We start from the raw sequence: 22874 nt of genomic DNA, 5'->3' as shown, positions 1-22874 counted from the left end.
TATCTGGTTGGCATCACAGGTAGGAGGGCTCTCCCTATGTGGGGTCAAGGTAGAGTCTGGAGCCTGTCCTCCTGTGGAACACTATGCTGCCTGATGTGTCTGGCCACCCACAGGGTATAAGGAGACTCATTCAACGGGGGTCCAGTGGTACTGGGATTGTGTAGATGAACCCACCAGCAGCTTTGTGGATGCCAGGAGCCTGACCTTCTTCGACTGGCTGGCCACCCGCCACTGCCCAGGCTCCAACAGGATTGCTGAGGTAAGCAGCACTGCGTGTCATCCATCCCCTAGAGAACTGAGAACCCAGTGGGGAATGGGGTGTGGACCTGGACCAGACCTTTCCCACTTGTGCTGCCAGATCATCATAGAGGACCTGTGGCTCAACCCCTTGCCCTACTACCTGGGGGTGGATGACCCAGACAGAGAGAAGCTGCAGGAGGCCAGGTGAGAGACCAGGGGTTGGGGGGACAACTTGTTGAGAGGCAAACTTGTTGGGGGCCCTGTGTCAGAAATGTACAAACCACCACTGCTTTGGCCCAGGGGACTGGAGCCTCAGTGGCAGCAGTGAGAGTATATCCCTGGGCTGCTGCTGGCCTCCTGAGGGTGGCTGAGCCATCCTGGGGGCCATCACTGAGGCTGAAGGCCTGACCATCGGTTGACATGGAAGAGCTTTCATGTGGGTCCCACAAAGTCCTCACTCATCCTGGCCACGGGATTCCACAGGTCCTGCCCAGAGGGCTCAGCCTTGCTCCTTCCTCACCTGAAGGCATCCACCAGGGCCCCTACCAATAATCCTTCGAATCCTCTCACAGGGGAAGCCCTGCACAGGCTCAGCGATTGTTTGGCAAAAGAGGGCAGAAGCTGGGAGCAGCTGGGGGGAGAAGGAGGGAGGTCTGACATTAGGCTAGCAGAGCTGGACCAGGGAAGCCATCCCAGTATCAACACAGGCCTTTCAAAAGGTGCAGAGGTGCTGTGGCATTCCTGTCTCCTACCTGCATGGGCACTGCCCCTGCAAGCATTTTGTGTCCCTCTCTACACAGGAGTGGTGACCCTGGCTGCCCACGAGAGGAGGATGCAGCCCCATGGCTTGGCTGACCTCCTTCATGACCTGTGCAAACTCGGGCCCACAAGAGGTGAAATCATCTCCGTGATTCTTCACCACGCAACACACAGTGGAGGGGTTGCAGGATCCACACCCTCAGGGGACAGGTCCTCGAACAAGTGATCCAGTTTACATGGGCAAATAAACACTCTTGGAGGCTGTCATTTTCCCCTGTGTCTTCTGAAGTGGTGGGTAGGACAGTGCCCCCACACTGTGCCTCTGGTTTTCCATCCTGGGATGCCAGGGTTGCACTGGGTGAGGAGGATGTGATGCTGAATCTGCATCTGGAGTAGGCAATGCTATCAGGTTAAATCTGATTTCAGGCCTGTGGCCTCAAATCTCCTGGACATCGAGCCATTCTGATGGTGGAGTGGGCATGGGGCATTTGCTCTGGTGTCTGAGAGCAACAAGTCCTGGCTGCAAATGATGGGGTCAGGGGTGGTGGCTTGGGCTGAAACACAATCACCCATCAGCTGATATGCCTTGGCTTGGAAGACTGGTACTAATTTGTTCTCCCAAGTCAATCCCCCATTCAGTCTTTAAACCACATGTCATATAAAGCATGGGATAGAGAAGGGAAATAGCTTCTGAACCCAAAGACTTTTGGCTTGGTCAGCTGCCACCAGGATTAGTTGACCCAGGTGCAGATTGGGGAGCAGCTCAGCCACAGCAATCCTAACATATAATAAGATTGTTCAGTAAATATCTATATAATTTCTTGTGAATATCACTAAAGGCAATTCCATGTTTGTTGCCTTCCCTATTTAATTATGGTACTACCTTCCATATTATGGAGGAAACTTCTAGTTTTTCTTTTTTTAGCAATCATTATTTCTGCTGAGTAAAACACTATGGAATAAAAGATCTCAAGAAGGGGACATTGGAAAGTCAGAAAATCACAGAGGGAAAGACATTTTTAAGCAAAGCTGGGGCCAGGTGGGACACCATGTTTTGAATGAGAAATAATGGTATAAAAATAGTTGAGATGTTTATTATATGGGTGAGAGACCAGGGGTTGGGGGGACAACTTGTTGAGAGGCAAACTTGGAATTTAATAGCAGAAGCTTTATAAATTATTCAAGGATAATGAATTATTAAAAGGCATCTTTGTTTAATAAAAAAGTTACAGAACGTGAAATATCTCATGACACTCCTGCTTTAGAGTGTAAGGAACATCCTGGGGCCAGAAATCACATTGAACCAGAAGGTCTGAAAGTATTGATTCATCAAGCCTGTTCACAGAACCATCCTTTGGCAAGAAATGTTTTCCCACACTTGGCTATTGCTATACCTTGGGATCAGTCAGTAACCAAAGCTCACTTACTCCCCACATCTCCCTGCTTTTTTATATTATAACTGCAACTAATGCATATCTTCTTAGAGGTGTTGTTATCTGACAAGCTTCCAGCTGACTGTAAGAAAACCACACAGAATCAAGAATAAGAAAACAAGCCCTTGATAAACCATGTAATATGTTTCCACATATTCCAAGGATTGAAACCATTTAGGTCCTCTGAAAGCTTTTCTGTAATACTGGAGATAACATAAGACTGCAACTTTCCTGCATAGCTTGGATGTTTGATGTACTTGCAAGAGATCTAGATTAACACTTTTATGATTCCAAAATCAAAATAGTTACACCTTCATCTTTTTCCAGTCACACTGAGAACTATTGTATGGAAGACTTCATACAAAACTGATAAGCACATAACTGTTGTCTGACTTAAAGCTTTTTATCTGATCACCCAAGCCGATTACATCAGCTTCGAAAGTATTTAACTTAGCTTCAAGTTTATTATTAACAGCCTTTTAAAAATATTTTTTAATTGTAGTTAGACTCAAAACCATTTTTCCATTTTAAAAATGCACTGAGGATCGAAACCAGGGCTCCACATGCACTAGCAAGTGATGTACCACTGAACCACAATCCCAGCTCCCTCAACAGCCTCTTGTCAGAGGGCTCTTGAAGCATTTTGTGTCAAAGTTTTTATTATGAGTACTATTTACCCAGTTTCTCCAAAATTAATTTTTCTTGATAATCAGCTACTAGATTCCCTGCTTTGATTAAGGGAATTCATACTGGTTCGAGGAGAAATGGTCCCATAAACTAAGAGAGATTTGGATCCATTTTTATTTACATTTTAAGTGCTCATTTATCTAATGTCAATTTTGATCCCATGTATAATATATAGACCAAGCACAAATATAGATAATATACATAGGTGTGTACCCATACATAAAATGGGGAACAGAGATCTTATAGCTTTCTATTATAGGTAGATCTCCAAGGTAGTAGGCAATGCTAACAGGTTAAATCTGAGGTTTTAATAAACAAAACCTGATAAAAATTAAAAAACAGCCTGTACTTTTAGGATTTAAATATAGGGCAGGCTCATACAATTGGAAATGTCAGGTATAGTCACTAACAACAATTTGGGGTACTTAAAGGTTCAAGAAGCCACTAGTCCTTGATGGCTAACATTTTCCCCAACACCACTGTATCTATGTTCTCTTCTTTGGATTTTGTAAATGTATATTTTCCAATACAATTGAGAGCCAACCCTTGATACACTGGCCTCTATAGTTAGGTAAGAATGACCCAACAAATACATAAATTTAGGATGCAGGATTAGATGTGAATTTATCATAAAAGTATGAATTTAAAAATACAGAATGAAGCTGGGCATGGTGGTTATATACCTTTAATCTCAGTAGCTCAGGAGGCAAAGGCAGGAAGATCATGAGTTCAAAGCCACTTTCACCAAATGTGAGGTGCTAAGCAACTCAGACTCTGTTGCTAAAGAAAATAACAAAACAGGGCAAGAGATGTGGCTCAGTGTTGAGTGTGCTCAAGTTCAATTCCTGGTTACCACCCTCCCCACAAAAAAAAATTAAAAGTCGTAAAAATTATATGACTGTAATTTCTCTCTAGCAACAGAGCATGCAGAACATCTTTATCAGAATATAGTGCACTTTGGATACCTTCCTCAGTCCTCAGCGTAAGGATTTTTTAAACAATTTTTTATACTGTCCTACTACATGCAGAGAAATCAATGGGGTTGCAGGTAGAATGCTTGCACTGCTGTTTGTCATACACAGGAATGCTACCTGTGCACTTCTATTTGTACACATATACAAGTGCATTATTTCAGTCTTGATTTAAGTCCTAACAATGTCTAATTTTCATTTTTATTTTTGTAATCACTCTGCATCCTCCCTGAATATATCTCAAATCTTTTATGTAAAAGATAAAACTTGACTTTATTAACCTGATACAATGGATAACAAGTAAACATTGATATGGGGAAGTTAACATACTTATTTTGTAAAGATTTAATTCAAGTACACACGGGATAACTGAAATAAACACTATCCTCCCAAACTTCCTCTTAACCTTTTATCACATTGTAATCAAACAACAAAATAGATTTCATGCAAATTTTTATTTTGAACAATTTAACATTTTTTTTTAAAAAAATCTAAACTGATAATGTTTATTTTTCAGTTAACAATAACATTTATGGGATTATTCTGAACAGTTTTCCTCTTAAACATTTCATGGAGAGATAGTTAATACATTCTCTCCCCTACAAAAGTGAACATACTCCCTTAGTGTAGTATTCAATTAACACAGCAAAAGTAGTATTTTTTTATGGAAAATTTGGTAAGCAACTGAGTGTTATTTTTAATATCTGCTTCGGGCCCCTCTTTCAGATCGGCTTCCCTCACGACTTCTAGAACCCCCACATCTGGAACTACTATATGATTCTCTGGGAGTATTGTACACCCTTTCCAGAGAAGATGTAAACCCTCGTTCTTGTCTACCACCACGATCACGACCACTTGAATAGACATCACTTCGGCTACTTGAATAAGTTTCCCGACTTCCACCATATCCATCTCGTGAGCTGTTGTAATCCTCATAGCGACTGTTTCCACCATAAGCCAGTGGAGGTCCTCGTGTAGGTGGTGCACTACGGGAGCTCCCTGTAGGGTCAATGATCAAATGACAATATTAAAATATTTTTGGTTATCAAAACTATGACTTTAATTGTGTACTAAATGGGAAATGAACATGGCTGGAGTAACAACTATTTACATCATTTCTATAGTTAACAGAATTAAGCATTCTCATCATTTAAAAATGCTCTAATTTTCCTTTAGTGAGAAAGATGAGAATGCCAAATTTCTTTAAAATCTTTCACATAAACTAAAGCCATAAAAATAATACAGATCTTCAAACTAATCAAAATTGCCATGCTATATATTGTTTCACATCTTAACTAAAATTCCACTAAGACATGAATCTGACAAATATAACTGTGCAATTTACAAGTCAAAGACAAACTCTTACCATAACTTTCATATGCCTCTCTGTAAGAGCTTCCAGTTGTATGATCAGAATAATCTCTATCACGACCTCCACCATAGCTTTCACGATCACTAAATTAAAAAAAAAAACTTATTTAATATTAGAATTAAAAACTTCAAATAATAGCCAGTTAAAAAATTACAATACCTATAGCTTTTAGAAGAATGATCATCTCGAGAACTATAATGGCCATAATCACGGTATGCATATTCTCTATGTGGCTGAACATAATCCTTGGTGTCTCGGGAACTTGGATAAACTCTGCTTGAATAACTTAAGGCAATAAATTTAAACAGTAACTGAGTATTCACAAAACTCTAATTCAAACATAACAAAAAATTTTCAATTGAAAAAGTAAACTATTTGAATACACATGCCAAAATAATATAGATATCAGAAAAATGCAAACAGAATCTTAATACTGGGACACATTTCTAATACCTGTTAATAGTATTAAATTTTTAAAAAATAGACAATAGCTTTAAATTTTAAATATGGACACAGGAAAACTGAAAGTTGGTCCATTTCTGATGGAACGCGTATGTACTCTTATGTAAAATTTCTTAACTGTTCAAATAGTGAAACTTCACCATATGACCCAGCTATTCCATCCACACATGCTCAAAAAATTAAAAAGCAAATACTCAAATAATTTTATATAAATATTCCTATGAATTCTGTGGTGGAAATATCCCAAGCAAAGTTCGGGTGATATACATATAACTGACTAGGAAAAGAGCATGCAAATACACACACACACACACACACACACACACACACACACACTGTTTTTAAATTCCATGAATATGAAGTCCTCATAAATGTTCAGAATTAGAAATATTTATTGCATAAAGCATATTATATCACACTTCACTGAATATTTCACTTTAAAACATTTAATTTTAAATACTTCTATCAACAAGAAACTATTTTTATTAATCTCCTTTACCTATCTTTAGAAGAGTAACCATCATCTCTTGGTGACACATATTCATCTCTCCGGGAAGAGACTTGCTCTCTGCGTGGCCCATCTCCATAATTCTCTCTCCCTCGAGACACAGGACCTTTAAGATAAATTATGTGACTATTCCAAGTTACCCATGGTTCATACAGACAAAAATTTAAAAAAAGAACAGCCCTGCTCTTTAATATGTTAATACTTAAAATAACCAACCTTCAGATATATTTCTACAAACTGGCATACTGCATAGTCTTTAAATTACCATAAGTAGTAGCTTAAAATTCTGGGTTAAGTATATTTTAGAAGTATTATTCAATCATCAAGTATACCTCTATATCAACTTTTCTCCTCTATCATTATGTCACTCATCTCTGAATTACTTTTTCAAAAGCCTCATAAACTTCATTTCTAGCATATTGATTCCTCTGTGCTAAATATAAAAATGCATAAATGTCATTAAATATTTAAAAGTTTTAACTGAAAAGATTTAAATGTTTTCTAATATTTACATTGCTATTCTAGTTAAAAATCACTGAGCATTTCTTCAAAACACAATATTAAGCCAGATTATAAAAAATTAAATTGCTTTATCATAACCTGGTTCCCACTTACTCCATTTATCACGATTCTTTCCACCAATTATTTTTAAGACCTCAGTTTATTTTGATTTTATATATGGTAACTAACACTCTCTAAAATCTCTTTTATTTGGTTCTTACTGATATACAAAAGCATTTGCAAATACTGATGTTCACTGGCTTACAAGGAGAATATATTCCAAAGCAAACATTGTTAAATGTATACTAATGTATGCTTAATAACTACATTAAAAATAAACTATATTATCCACTAAAACATTTTTATTTGTTCTTTTTAGATACACATAGCTTTACTATCCATTTTGATATGACTATACAAACAAGAGTAACATTAAGAACTGTTTTTTAATGTTCACCATGGTATATGCCTTTAATTTCAGTGGCTCCTGAGTATCAGGAAGAATTGTGAGCTCAAGATTAGCTTCATAACTTAATGAGGCCCTTAACAACTGAGACCCTGCCTCCAAATAAAATATTAAAAATGCTGGCAATGTTGTTCGATTATTAAACTCCCCTGTGTTCAATCCCTCATATCAAAACAACCAACCAACCAAAACAACCATAAACAGCAAACCAAACCAAATACAGTTTCTGGATCATCTTAATTGCCTTTTATATTCAACCTAAGAATTTATAGTTCCTCAAAATTACTTGCTTTTCCAATTGATTTAACTTTGTTATCTCACATTATTTTCCAAAAAAAAAATCCACAAGGAATCAAGTATAAATCTGATTAATGTAATTAATGTAATTCCTCCATGTACTTCACAACAAAGTGCACTTTATGATTTACAGTCAACTTAAAATGGCTGACATCTTTTTCAAGATTTTATTTTAAAAATATATCACCCAGTGATTTCTTCTCTGCTAAATGCAAAGTAATGTGTTTCTTATTTATTAAACTTATATATTATTTAATCTTTATTTTATGTTTCCCAATGAAAAACTTACTGAAAAAGTAGAAACATTTTTTCAATATTTTCACTTATGTTTTAATATTTTTATCAAATAAAACTTTTCTCAAAAGCATTACTGTGGACTTTAAAATTAATCACACAGGTTCTGGGGTTGTGGCTCAGTGGTAAAGTGCTTGCCTGGCATATGGGTTTGATCCTTAGTACACATATAAATAAAGAAATAAATAAAGCAAAAAATCCACTGGCAACTAAAAAAATTAAAAAAAAAATAAAATTAGTCACCCAATTTTTCTACTGTAGGACAGAACACATCATTATCAGGGATTCTATGGAATAATTCATGTACAAAATTTGTTGGCTTTTATTAGTTACAAAAAAATTACAATTCATTGTGGCATGATTATAAAAGCATGAAATGCAACTTCCTCTAATTCAGACCCTAGTATTTTCTATCACCTCTCCTTTCTCCTCATTTTCTCATTTACTTTTCCTCTACTATACTAATCTTTGTTATTTAATTTTTTTTAAAAATAGTATCCTGTTTTATGAAATTCACTATGGTATCATATATAATTTTATATACATCATCTACATTTTTAAACTTAAGCACTGTCATGAATGAAAACAATTAATGACAAACTTCCAATTATGGCTTGCAATTATAGAACCACCACCACCCCACACCCACCAGCCGCCCCCCCCCCAATGGAAACAAACGACTCATTAAAAATGCCTGAAAAATTCACCTAAGTATCATGACAATATTCTGATCTACAAATTCCTACCCAAAACTAAATCTAAAAAAAACAAAGGCATTCAGGAGACCCTAATGAAATATTAAAGAGAAATTCTGTGTCACATAAGATTAAAGGAATGCTTTCCTCAATTTGATGTTAATTATATTCTCTCAATCTATAATCAGATGCTGAAATATTTGCTCACAAAAATCTAAAAATTTTGAGTCAGGTGTGGTGGAATATTCCTTTACTCTCAGCAGTTCCAGAAGCTGAGGCAGGAGGATCCTGAGTTTAAACCCAGAATCAACAAAAATAGGGTGTTAAGCAACTCAGTGAGACCCCATCTATTTGAATGCAAAATAGGGTGGTGAATGTGCCCGAGTTTAATCTGGTACCCCCATGCAAAAAATGAAAACAAATCTACAAATTTTGAGATGTAGAGTAAATGAGCTGTCAATTAGAAAATGTCATATTCTTTCTCTGGTTTCATGAATTTAATTTTTAAGTATCCAGTTTAAAATACCTTGTTCTCATTCATAATTTCATAATTAATGTAAATTAATTCCATTAATAAGAAACTAATTTTACTGTCATTATTTACCTCGTCCTCCCACACTACTACTGCTTCTTGTTGGAGCAGATCTTTTAGAAGGAGGACCTCCACTTCTTGAAGTGGGACCTCTTTTAACAGGAAATGGCCCTCTAGAAGAACTCATATTGAGATTCACAGTATATCCATCATCATCTGTGTTTAAAAACAAAATTGTAGTTAGGTAAACATTGATAATTTTTACATGATACAGTTTCAATTTATGTTTATGTTTGTTGTACACTATCATGGTCTTTAAAAATCACATATCTACACAAACAAAACATCTTATTTCCTTTTACCATGTAAGCACATTTAAAAATTCAGGGTGAGGTCAATTTAGAGAAAACTAGAAAAAAATCTCAAGAGACATTTTGTACTACTATAAAGAATGTGGAGGAGAAACAGAATTCCATCACTTTCTTATATTTTAAAATCCAGAAACAATTTCAAAATGTTATTAGGAGAAAGAGGATTAACAAATTTTCACCTAAGTTTGTTCTCAAGAAATCTTTCAAAATATTACAGGTCTAATCAAAATATCATCCTAACATAAGCAGATGTATCCTACTAAGAATTAAATGTGATTCATTAGAAAATGTACTGCCTGAAAGATAACTTAATATACAATATTTAGAATTTATTTATAATAAAACCATAACTTAATTCAGGCAAGTTTCAGCTTTAACTAAAAGCTAATAATTTCATGAAATGTTGCATTAAATAGTGAAATAATTTTATTCAAGTGGAAAAATGAATTAAAACATGTATTTCAAATGCCCGGTAATTAAAACAGTGTGATAGTCTCATACATATGACAAGAAAAAAAGTTGGTAAACTTTTGATTTTCAAGGTAAATTTAGCTGACGAAAAAAATAACGTAATATAAAACAAACTCTGTAATACTACTTCAGAAAATATTTCCAGTAAGTTACTTCATAATCAAAATTGGCAGCTAAACATTTGACATTTTTTAACATTGGCTAATAAATTTTAAAAAGTTTCCCTATTTTGTGACAATTGGATTTTTAAAATGAAAAGTTCTACCCTTTTCTCTCCTACAAAGTTAAAAAAAAATACCACTATGTATGGTGTCACACAAATGTAATCCTTGCCCACATGAGGCTAGGACATGAGGATTACAAATTCCACACCAGCCTGGGTATTGTATGAACATGTCTCAGAAAATAAAAAAGGCTGGGGATGTAGCTCAATTGTGGAGCACTTGCCACGCATGTGAACTAGGTTCCATCTCCAGAACTGCAAAAGAAAACAAAATGGCATTTATGAAAATAGAACATCCATACAACTTTTTTTTTTAACTTGCAATATTAGGGATTCAGCAGAGCCTGGTACTTGCTAGGCAAGTGTTCTATCATTGTATTATACATTCATCATTTATTTTACTTTGAGAAAAGGTATCCATAATTTTCCAAGGTTAGGCTCAAATTTGAATTTTATCAAAGCTCCCCAAGATGCTAAGGTAATAAGTTTACATCACCTTTCCTGGCTCATTAATTTCATTTTTAATGATTCATTCTGTTCTCAAAAAAGAAAGACACAACTGTGTTCAAGAAATATGATTAAAAAATGAAATTATACAGACAAATTGTGGGATACAGAAAATGAGTATCAATAATTAGACATTGAATTTAGCTTGTAATTTATTTCATTTTTAAAATGTTTAGATATAGCAATCATTCTCAAAATACTATAACTCTTAGAAACTGTTTTCTTTAATATATGAAGTTCATTTTTGCTCATGACTAAAGTACAAAATTCTATAATACTTAGAAACTGTTTTCTTTAGTGAATGAAGTTCTTTTTTGCTCATGACTGAAGTAAAATTGAGATTATTCTATCTACTCAAACTTACTTTTCAATCTTAAGAATGCACTCATTCTTATATTTTATTTATTTGGTATTAGGTATTGAACCCAGAGGCACTTAAACTCTCAGCCACATCATCAGCCCTTCTTTATTAATTTTATTTTGATACGGGGTCTATATAAGTTGCTTAGAGTCTCAATAAATTGCTGAGACTGACTTTGAACTTGTGATCTTCTTGCACCAGCCTCCCATGCTGTTGGGATTAAAGGCAAGTGCCACTGGGCCTGGATCATGCCTAAAGTATAAATATTACCCAAGTGTCCTGCACGTGAAGGACGCCCTCTTGTTCCTCCACTTCCTCCTCTGCCACATCTCAGACTTCTTGGAGGCCCTCTGTTTCTTGAAAGAGATGGTAGTCTTCGCCTATAACCACCCTCAAAAGATGGTTTGTTGGCTCGCTCTACTTTAATTGTTTTTCCATCTAAAGACTAAAATGATCAAGTATATTAAATGTCATGTCAATATAAGGGACTGAGAAAATTTAACTTAAATATATTTGATAAATTTACTTACTGAGACTACTCTTTAGTTCTAATGCAATGTTTTCCCCAAGCAAACATTTTCGTACAAAATAGCCATGTGATTTACAATGCAAAATTATGAAACAACTAATCAGCAAATAAATCACTTAAATTAAATCACAGGAAGTGCATATACTAATTGTTACAATACTTTGAAATACCTCTATTTTAAAACATTGACTAATATAAAAAATTAGCCTCAAACATTTTGAAGGGAAATATACAACATCTACTCTGTAACAGCATAAAGCATTCCCTATATATCCACTGCTTGCATTTTTTTCAGTGAATAAAATAGCATTTGAAAGACTATATATTTAATACTACACATTTAATTTAAGCTCAAATCACTTATTTCATGCTTGGAAATTAGATGAAAGAAGGTACTGCCATTAATTAATCTGCATGTCAAATACTTCTATACCTAATAAAAACTCAAAAACAATTTTTTAAATAAAACTTCAAAATGTGACAATCAAATAAGGTCTTCAATATCCCATGAATGTAGCTTTGCATTGCAAAAATTAAGGGAACTGCAATTTGATATTGCACAACTGAAGTATTTAAACATTACTAAAGGTAGTTTAATAATGACCAAATTAATATGCTACAAATAAATTATCTAAAAACATAAGATAATGAGAGGTTAAAATATATGTAGGAAACATGCAAATCTAAATAAATTATGTTTCTAGACTTTTTATATCTGATGAAAAGTGATTTTTGACAACTGAAAAAAAAATTAAAATACAGGATGGCATACCGGCAGACACTTCAAAGGGTAACAGAACAATGAAAGACTGTGATAATGGAAGGAAAAAGAAGTAAAAAAAAATGGCCCTGAATGAAGCAAACCTGACTTCAATGTTAAGGGATTCAGTATTTCATACAACCACTGAAAAGTTAAAGATTATATGAGACAAACAACCTGGTTTAAGATCCAAAAAAACATGACTGTTGTATAAAAATAAACACTTGTCCACTACTATAAAACAAAGTATAGTCACTGAAAAAAATCATTCTGGTTACTAAACAAAATATTTTTAAAAAGGGAATAAAAAATTAGGGACAGAAATACACTATTACCTACTCTTATATATCCTCATCAGTTTATCCACCTTCTCCATCTGCAGTTAATTAAACATCTACTTAAATCTGAAACCTGTTTAAACGTAACTCCCTCAATAATGTTTGCCCCAGATTAATGGGAAGCAATTTTCCCTACATGTAAGACTCTGTAGGCTTTTACCCCAAATGTTTTTCTTGAGTTTCATCATACAAGAACATATTCATGAATTGCCTAGTTTTTTATTGTTTTAAATAAATACTGGCCTATTTTTATTATATTTGTGGGCATTCACTTAGAGTCCATTTACTTATTACAATACTAACGTTACGTAACAGAATCAATGCTTGTTATTTAATTCTCTGTTTATTTCAGTTTCTTTCCAACTACAATTTTGAGGATTTATGTGATAAAAGGAAGAAGTGGATAAAGATTATGGCACTCATGCCATCATAATATTAAAATTTTTAGAAATATGAAAACAATCCAAAAAGATTCATACCTTTCCATTCATATCTTTGGCAGCATCCTTAGCATCAGCTGGGCTTTGAAAAGTAATAAAAGCAAAGCCTCTGGACTTGTTGGTTTCCCTGTCCTTCATCAAAAGAACTGTAATATATTTTAACTTTTATTAATTCGCATAATATTCAACTTTTAATATTTCCATCATTATCATAGTAATTAACATAACAATTTCACACAAAGCTTCTTTTTAAATTAAGATACACACATATTTTCAGCATTGAAATATTAAATAATATTAAATAAACTCCCAGAATCTTACACTTCATTATTACAAGTACCTTAAGTAACAAAAGGAAATAACTTTATATCATGGAATACTAAGTTTTAGAAATATGATATCCCAAAGCTGCAGTATTTAAACATTACTAAAAATAGTTTAATAATGATCAAATTAATGTGCTACAAATAAATTATCTACAACATAAGACAATGAGAGGGTAAAATATATGTAGCAAAAGGAAATGCCATCACATTTCACATTCTACCCACATCACTGGTATTGTTCTGTTCTCAGTTTCAGTAGTAGGACTTGCCTGCAAGAAACATTTTATGGAAAACTATGTGTAAATGACTACATAATTTTTAAAAAACTATAGTACTCATGTAAGTTTCAAGAACAATAAGTGTATTCTTTTTCATATGCTATTCAATATAAACAATAGATTTATTTTTAAAAGTGTACAAGCTTCCAAGAATTACCTTCCAGTATATGTCCAAATTTCCCAAATACTACTTCAAGAGTCTTTTCATTGGTCTCTGTATTAAGGCCTCCTATGAAAAGTTTCCCAGGCCGATCAGCTTCCATCATTTTGCTATAAGCAGCCAAAAGAATCAGAATTTATCACAGTGTTTGATACACGTAAAGTATACTATACTGGCTTAAACTTGGTCCTTGGTTTTTTAACTTTAAAAAATCCTAACAGCATCAGAAGCCACTTGGAAAATACCTTAAATACTGATGTTAATAAATTAAAAAAAAAAAACTAAAAAAAAACTACCTATGTAAAAATGTGCTGAGGAAGGCTAAATTTCATTCTTCTGAGCTACATACACAATTTCACTTTTATATAACACAATATATGCATAAAATATATGCATAAAATATATACAGTACATTCACAAAATAGACTGATTAAATCAGTATAATTATCTTAACCATCACTTATTTTCTTACACACTTTACAAATCTTTTTAGGAAGATTATTTCAGATACTCTTAGTGATCCTAAATGCACAATAAATTATCAATTACACTTATTTCTCTTTTAAAGGTTCTTAAACTAAAAATAAGTTAACACAACAAAACTTTATTTGGAAAGCATCTAATTCTTATCTTCAAAAATGTACCCCAAATTCTTTAAGAACATTTTAGTTTTCCGGCTTTTTCTCATTTTATGATTACTCCCACAAACCATAAATTTACCAAATATTCCCCTTGTGAAAATCTTATAAAACATACAAAATTATAATTTATAAGAAATAATCTTTTCTGAGTCATATTTAAACAAAAACCGCCTGTCATCGATTTTTTTTAATTTTATGTATTTAAAATACATATTTTAAAGTACGTAATCCTAATTTAGATGGAATGCCAAAATTTTAATTTAGTTCAAACAATTTCGACATTTTGAAATCACCACATTCTACTTTTCAATACCTGTGGTTAAAAAATCTTGCTGTATATTTTTAGATATTTTCTATTCTTACACAACCGAGCAGTCAGGGCGGTAATGGATCAGTAGCAAGCAGCAGGCGGCAAGAAGCAAGCATTGCTGGCGGTGTGGCAGTGACAAGCGGCAGGCGGCAAGCGTCTCTTTCAGCAAGCGTCGCTGGCGGCAGCAAGCGGCAAGCGTGCCGCCACAGGAGGCAAGTGGCAAGCGGCAAGCGACAAGCCGCACCAACAGCAGCAGCTACCACAGCGGCCGCAAAGGCACTTTTGGTGGGGGAGGGGCCAGTGCACGAGAATCAAAATGGCGACCTCCGTTACGTCCAACAATGCGTGACTATACGCCATACCATGACAAAGCAAAAACCAACAACTATAAACCACTAATTTTATAAGAATGATATATTTTAAAGAAGACTAGTTTCCAACTTAAATGCATTCGTTTTCTAACCAGTTTTCCCACCTTCCAACTCAACGGCTGTACACAATAGACCCATCCCCCATTCATGCATACAATCCGGAAACTTTACGGGATTTACTTTCTAATGAAACTCATCTTAAAAGAGAATTTTTTACCATAATTCAAAATTCATGTTTTCATACAGTTACATCAATCAATCCACATCTGCTTAAACCACGATAGTACAATTTACCTTGACAGCATTTTAAGACTTATAAAATCCTGAGAGAAAAATCGAAGACCTGATTACATTTACCTTTGTTTAAGCACAAATTCACTACGGTTTCTCCCTTCTTAGATATTAAATGGTCTTTCTGGTTAAAACTTTACATTCCTTACCTTTTTTTTTTTCCAGATTCCCTTAGAATCTGTGTTCCAGCCTCTCGGAGATTACCAGCTAAACTAACGGCTGAGGTCAATGGGGCAACCAATATAAGGAGCCAGAAGACACCCGGATGTATGTCTGTGATGAGCCGCAAAGAAAGTAGGGAACTTGGAGGACGCAAAAGTGAAGGTGTGTCGTGAAAACATTAGCAAAGGGTTTGAAATGTGAAGAAAACGAAATTGCCAAATTGTGTTTTCTATTTGCTTTTAAAAATTTATTTTTCCAACTGCTTTGACATAACTGAGCTTCAGAAAATTCAATTTTTATTAAAAGCCATCATCCATAATTTATCCCCCTTTCCAATATTGGCAATATTCTCACCCATGTAGAAGTGTGATTTTTTGTTTGTTTTTTCTTAAATGTGAAAAACGTGATAAGCAGTAAACTTTTAAAATGAATATAAACTAAATAAAAAATGAGGATTTTAAAAAGCAAAATTAAGAAATTTAGAAACTGAAATCGACTATATCTTCCTAAATAATTGTGAGGACTCAGCGTTTAATTTTCCTACATAGTAAATGAATGTAGACATTTGAGGCAAAAATCAAAGTGATAAATATATATTACCATGACCTAATGTATTTTTTCCTGTAATTTCTGAGTTAAAAATAATATCCTTAATAAACAGAACTCTTAAGTGAAATAAATATTTATGCCCCTAAAAATTTTTGCACTGCATTTTTTATTTTTCCTTTTTTAAAAATCATTATTTCCTCCCGATTAGTTTGCAGAATAAAATTCAATTAAAAAAATCAATAAATAAAGAAATAGCCAAAAATTATTTCAAGAATTGTCAGTACTTTGCTTAAAGATTTTATATATTCATGAATTGTCTGTATCTTTCAGTTAAGAAGTATGATTCTAAATAAAATTATTTGTTATCATATAAAACAATAATCACAATGCTAACCATGATATTTAACAATTAAGTGTTCATTCGTTTATGCTGTATTAATACTTGTCTGTATAACCCCTTAAGGAAAAACTGGAGCTGAGAAATAGAAACTTGGAAAGCCAAGCAGTCGCGCTCTGAAAAGAAGCTTGGCAGAGAGTCTACACAGCTACAAAAGATTTAAGCATGATCAAGTAGGGGCATTCTGATTTTGAGAAATAATTTTCTAGGCAAAGAGGCATAGGCAGGCAGGAAGGTGGGCGTGGTAGGACAGTCCCCATCATCTCCATCCCCCAAAGCCAGAAAACAACTGCCTGTTGGAGTTTTGCCTAATCCTTTAACACTAAGAATATGAAGTGTGTGTGTGTGTGTGTGTGTGTGTGTTTCGCAAATCAAAGGTATATGTGCAAATCAAAGGTATATGTACAGCAGGTTTCAGTGGTGCCATGCTTGTAATTCCAGCAATTTCAGAGGCTTGAGGCAGGAGAATCATGAGATCAAAGCCAGCCTCAGCCACTTAGAGAAATCCTGTGCAACCTAGTGAAACTCTGTTTAAAAAACATACAAACATGTGGCTCAGTGCTTAAGCATCCCTGGGTTCAATGGGATGAATTTGCATAGTACCAAAAAATAAAATTTAAAAAATAAATTGGATATTTTCTATGAGCTTGTTCTCTGTTGCTCTGAGTTGCATCTGGGAACAGTTCATTTGTTTCTGGTTCCCGAGTCTAGCTTGATTCTCTTTCACTGAGTATACCTTACTTAAAGTCAAAGTTGAATCTGAGGTCTGCTATTCTCAATATGAGCCTTTTGAAGTATTTTTAATCCTCAACTGAATATTAATCCAGTGTTTTTATGAGTATACTCTGAGAAAACCTGTGACCCTTATTTACAGATGGTACACCTTGGGCTTGGATTTGGATCATTTAGTATATTAATTTCCGATATAAGTCTGGGTCCTCTGGGGGGCATCTGCATTTCTTTGTAAGGCATGTCCAGTATCCAGTAAAATATCTGATTTGCAGTTTTCATGAGCTGCAACTGGAGTGATTCCTGAACATCTTCTATTTTATTATCATAGGTCTGGTATTTAAGATTGGTAAAGTGTTCTAAGTAAATGACCTTACCTGGGACTTTGGTTATGAACTAAACCTGAAATGTTGAGAGCTAAATCCCAGCCACTGAGTTAACCTGTTAATTTCTGATTTCAATCTGGTTCCATTGAAGCATATAAAGAAAAATATATTATTTGTGTGGTTCATGCAAAGTAGATTTTAGGTTTCTTTTGATAGATCTGAAGTCCCAAGAACTGAATTTTCATTCTTGAATTAACTCTAGAGTCCTGAGATGAGTATTTTTTCAAGTGGTGTAAATGGGGATACCTGGGTTAATTTTCAGTCCCTATAGGAGTATCTGTGGAGTCATGAAATGAGTATAATGTCTCCTGACGAGAGTGTGATCCCTAAGGAGGGTCTATTTTCCTGGAAATTTTTAATAATACTAAATATAGGCAAGGTGATTAACTGGCTCAGGTGAACAAAAATGTACCATAAGAGGATCAGATTCACCTTACTTCAGGAAAACATAATTATTTCTGGGGAATAAAGACAAAATTTAGTGGCTCTAGGATTAAGCTATCCATTATTTTATGAGGAAATTTTCTTGAATATTATTCAATGTATTTTGTAGAACATTTTTGAGATCATTGTATGGTTTTATACTTTGAAGTTATTCTTGAATTGGGGATTTAAAACCAATTTAATATTGGTATATTTACTTTTTATTGATTATTTTTATTGGATATATACACACACACACACACACACACACACACATACATACACACACGTATATATACACACAAGAATACATGTATGTTATATGTATATTATAAAATACTGAATGTATGTCATTGGATGGAGATTTATATTTATATTTCTCATATTTTACATTTACACACACTCTGTCTCCCCCCCCCTCTATATATACACACACACACACACACACACACATACACACACACACACACACACACACATATATAAGGATTCATGTTTTAAACAAATAAAGCATTGATATAATTTGTTTTAATTCATTCCTTTTCTCTATTCTACTGGTTTCTGATATTTACTTATTTTTTTCCTTTATTTTATTACCTTTCGAATATACCTAGTGGTGAAATTTTCTGTAGCACATTTTCTTTTTTAATGTGCTCTTGAATTCAACTTCCTTATACCTTGTTGATTTTTTAGAGCTTTTCTATCTATGCTTATCATGGATTTATTTTCTTTTTCCTTACCATATACTTTGTTTTTAAAATTTCTCTGTGTCTCCATCTTTGATATTAGGAAAATCATCTTCTAATTCAATGATTGTGCATATGTTTCCTCTACTTCAACTCTTTGGAATACTTACAAACAATTGACATTAATTAGTTTTCAATATTTGGAAAAACTTGCAGCCATTCATCCATTTCCTTTGTTGGAGTGTATCACACATTTTGTTCATTCCTTGTTATTAGTATTTAAGGTTTTGGCTTAATCGAATATTAATTTTAGGAGAGTGCACATAACCAGAAATTCATTCATCTCTTTTAGATGTATGCAATTTGTTTGTCTATTGTTGTTGATAATAATACCTAATGGCCCTTTAATTTCAGTGTTATCAATTTTAATATGTTCTTTATTTATGAGTGATTTCCTTTCTTTTAAGCTGTCTCATGGTTCATTTAGAAATAGTTTTGTTGAAATTATATTTTAAAAACACACAATGGAGGGCTGGAGCTGTGGCTCAGTGGTAGCACACTATCCTGGTATGTGTGAGGCACTGGGTTCGAATTTCAGCATCACGCATAAATAAATAAAAAGATAAAGATCTATCAACAAGTAAAAAATATTACATAAAAACACACACAATGGCTTCATATCTTTGATTTCTCATATTTTACATTTATTCTTTTTGAATATATTTTTCTTACCTTTGTTTTTTTCTTCTACATGTTCTGAATTTGGCTTGTTCTCGCTTTTCAAGTTTCTTAGAATGCATTGTCAAATTGTTTATTTGAACTTTTTTCTATTTTTATTTTATATAAGGGCTTATTTCTATAAGTTTATCTAACTTTGCTTCAAGCCAGTCTCTCCCATTATTTGGAATTGTTGCTGTCTACAATAATTATGCTATTTGTGAATCTTCCCTTTATCCTTTCCCCCATGTTGTGGAATTCCCCTGTTTGGAAACTGCAGTCAAGTTTACCAATGTTATTTTCACCTTAGCTATAGGTTTTATTTCATGCAAGTTTCTTTAGCTACCTGGCTGGATTCCAATGAGTCTCACTCTGAAGTTCATCTATTTAATTGTTATGCTGCTACTTCTTTTTGGAGAATGAGGCAATTACTGGACACCTCTTTTTAGCCATCTTACCTATCCCCACATATTGAGAGTTTTGTGGCAAAATTTAAATGAATTAGGTTTACTCACTAGGAATTTTCCCTACATTTTTTGCTTTCTGATGCTTTATAAAAAAAGGAGATGCAGAAAAGTAAAGAGAATTCAAAAGTTGAAGTTGATTTCCAATTAGCAGAATGATGGAATGAATTTGGATCTCTGTTGAAATAATGAAGTTATCATGACTCATAAGTATTAAATATAATTTATTGACATGTAAGTGATTTTACATTTCCTTCTCTGTCTTGAAATTCCATGAGAATAAATATATTTTCCACCTATTGAAAGTATACATCAACTTTATAAGCTATATATTTATTCATATATTCATATGTATTATCTGCCATTCTACTCAAAATATTTACCGAATAAATAATGTACTTAATTAGATCAAATGTGGTTCTACACTTTTTAGAATTATCCTTGGGTTGTTGATTTAAAACAGACTTGATCTTAGCATATTTCTTTTTATTGGTTATTTTACCAATAGTATTTGTTGATATAAATTGAACTCAAATTTTGAGATACTTTTCTTTTAAATTTCAATGTAAGTATTTTACGTACAGTGATAATAACAAATATGAGTGGTTAAATAACTATGTGAATAAAATATGTTGTAGTGTATATAATGGACTATAGGTAATTTAAAATTATTGTCAATATTGCATTAACTTATTTATTTGTCAGCTCATAACAGGATATAAATTATTTTTAAATATTTTATATTATATGGCAGATAAATAATGACATGTCATGCCATGCCAAACAGATAATAATTTTATAGAAGGTAAGAGACTGGATTATGGTTTTCATCTCTATAAAATAAAAATACTGAGATAAGGAATAAAAATTGTTTTTAATGAAAACAAATTACCTTCAACTTGGCTTAATTACTCATATATAATACTCTAGTTGATTAATCATAATAAAAGGAAGGCACTTATCTCACAAATAGCTCTTATGATGTCAGGCATTCTATAGCCTGAAATTTCAAACTCAACCTTGGGAGCTAATCTCCTACAACATTATCTTTCATTTGCACCCATTTGAGTCAATATGAGAGCTCCATTTTACTTCTATCAGTTTTGTTTTTTTTTTTTCCTCTGCTATGGTGGTAAGTATACATACTTGACATCTTTTTTTTTTTCTTATATCTCTGTAGTTTTTTTTCCTTGTCACCATTAAATTTTTTTTCTCCTTTGCCTTTTTATGTATCCCATTTTCTACTTTTTCTCTTTGAGTTTTTCTTTTACCTAATCCTACATTTTTTTGTTCCATATTTATGGCACATTTTCCTCTATTGTTTCTTCTTTCCCTAGTCATCAAACAAAAAATTAAGATGACAAATATCATTAATTATTCAACAAGATATTGTAAATATCTTCTTTCTCCCATTTAACCTTTTATAGTACCTAATCCTCAAAAGCAGTGGTTAAGCTCATTGACCCCAGAAGTTGTCCCATTATCATCATCCAGCAACATCCCATGGCTAGTGTCCATGGCTGAAAACTGCCAGGGCATCATTCTGAGTCAGTGGTGGATTCTCTCCATAGTAAGCTGTCTAAACAAATTGTGAGTATAACTAGATAGAGTCATGAGAAAAGGATAGCATTAGGTTTATTCTTTAGATATGCTTTATGGTCAAATTACATCTTTGTTTCATTAAGACAATATTTATTTTTTTAGAAATGTTGTAGTAAGAATGATATTTCCCCCAGTAACATCACTTTTCTTAAATAACTTTAAAATTATGTTCAAATTAAGATTTCAAAATATTCAAAAATTATTTCATATTAACTTAATCTACACTAGTTACCTTTTAAAACAGTTAAGAAATCTTATAAAAACAAAAGTGAAAAATGAAAAGATAGAAATAAAATATAAATTTTATGTTAAATAATATTTAAATATCAAAAGCTTCTGAGAATTTAAGCAATATTTTGAAGTCAAATAGACCAATGATGACATGATTTACTTGAACAAAATTAAATATGTATTAAAAATGATGTTTGAAAGTTTAAAAATCAAACAATAGTCAATATATTAATTGTAACTTCAATGTACAGTAATATAAAGTAGGAATCCATTATATTACAATAGTAAGTAGAGTTTTTAATGGGAAACCTTTATGATGGAAGTTTAATTTTTTTATTTTTAATATTATTGTATTCTTGCTTTTTTTATTTCAATAGGAAGCCTTTTCACATTGACATTTCAGGAGTAATTAATCGAGAAAGTATTTTACTTGGCCATAAAATCTGCATGCATCCCGGTTTTAATCAAAAAGATGGAACAGAATCAGTCAAAGGGGATATAGGAGTTGATCCCATAAAGTACCCTATTATGAGGAAAGAAATTCCACTTTCTCACACTTATACCATCTTCTGGAGGAACTGTTATAACTGCCTGCACAGACACTGCAGAGTATACCAATATGAGAGTAAGCCACAATAATCATATTCTGCTGCATCATCGTGTTCATAGACTAATAATTAAAAACAAATAAAATAAAAATTTCACAAAATATTTGCAATCAGTTGAATTCATGTTATTCTACTTTTTAAGAGTAAACACAGACAATATATTCTATTATTCAGTTTAAGAGGGAATTGGGTAAATTCAAGAGCATATTAGAACTCTTGATGTATCAAGATGATTTGAGAAAAGATGGAAGGATAAGTCAACTTATGTTGGGAATTCTATGTAATTATTTACATATATAATAAATATATATAGCATATATATTTAC

General features: G+C 33.2%; 1 protein-coding gene across 1 annotated transcript; it reads right to left on the bottom strand.

Annotated features, from left to right (window-relative positions):
- Positions 1-4787: 4787 nt before the first annotated feature.
- On the bottom strand, positions 4788-14087 carry LOC143639763 (RNA-binding motif protein, X chromosome-like). Its single transcript, XM_077107823.1, has 8 exons — positions 13979-14087; positions 13257-13363; positions 11421-11595; positions 9290-9433; positions 6424-6538; positions 5622-5747; positions 5457-5545; positions 4788-5089 (listed from the first exon to the last, which is right to left on the bottom strand). The coding sequence occupies exons 1-8, from the start codon at positions 14085-14087 to the stop codon at positions 4788-4790; spliced, it is 1167 nt and encodes a 388-aa protein (XP_076963938.1).
- Between the last annotated feature and the right edge of the window lie 8787 nt (positions 14088-22874).

The sequence above is a fragment of the Callospermophilus lateralis genome, chromosome Y (assembly GCF_048772815.1).
Source record: "Callospermophilus lateralis isolate mCalLat2 chromosome Y, mCalLat2.hap1, whole genome shotgun sequence".
NCBI classification, from domain to species: Eukaryota; Metazoa; Chordata; class Mammalia; order Rodentia; family Sciuridae; genus Callospermophilus; species Callospermophilus lateralis.
Note: the sequence above shows the minus strand (reverse complement) of the source record. Positions and strands in the feature narration are given on the sequence as shown.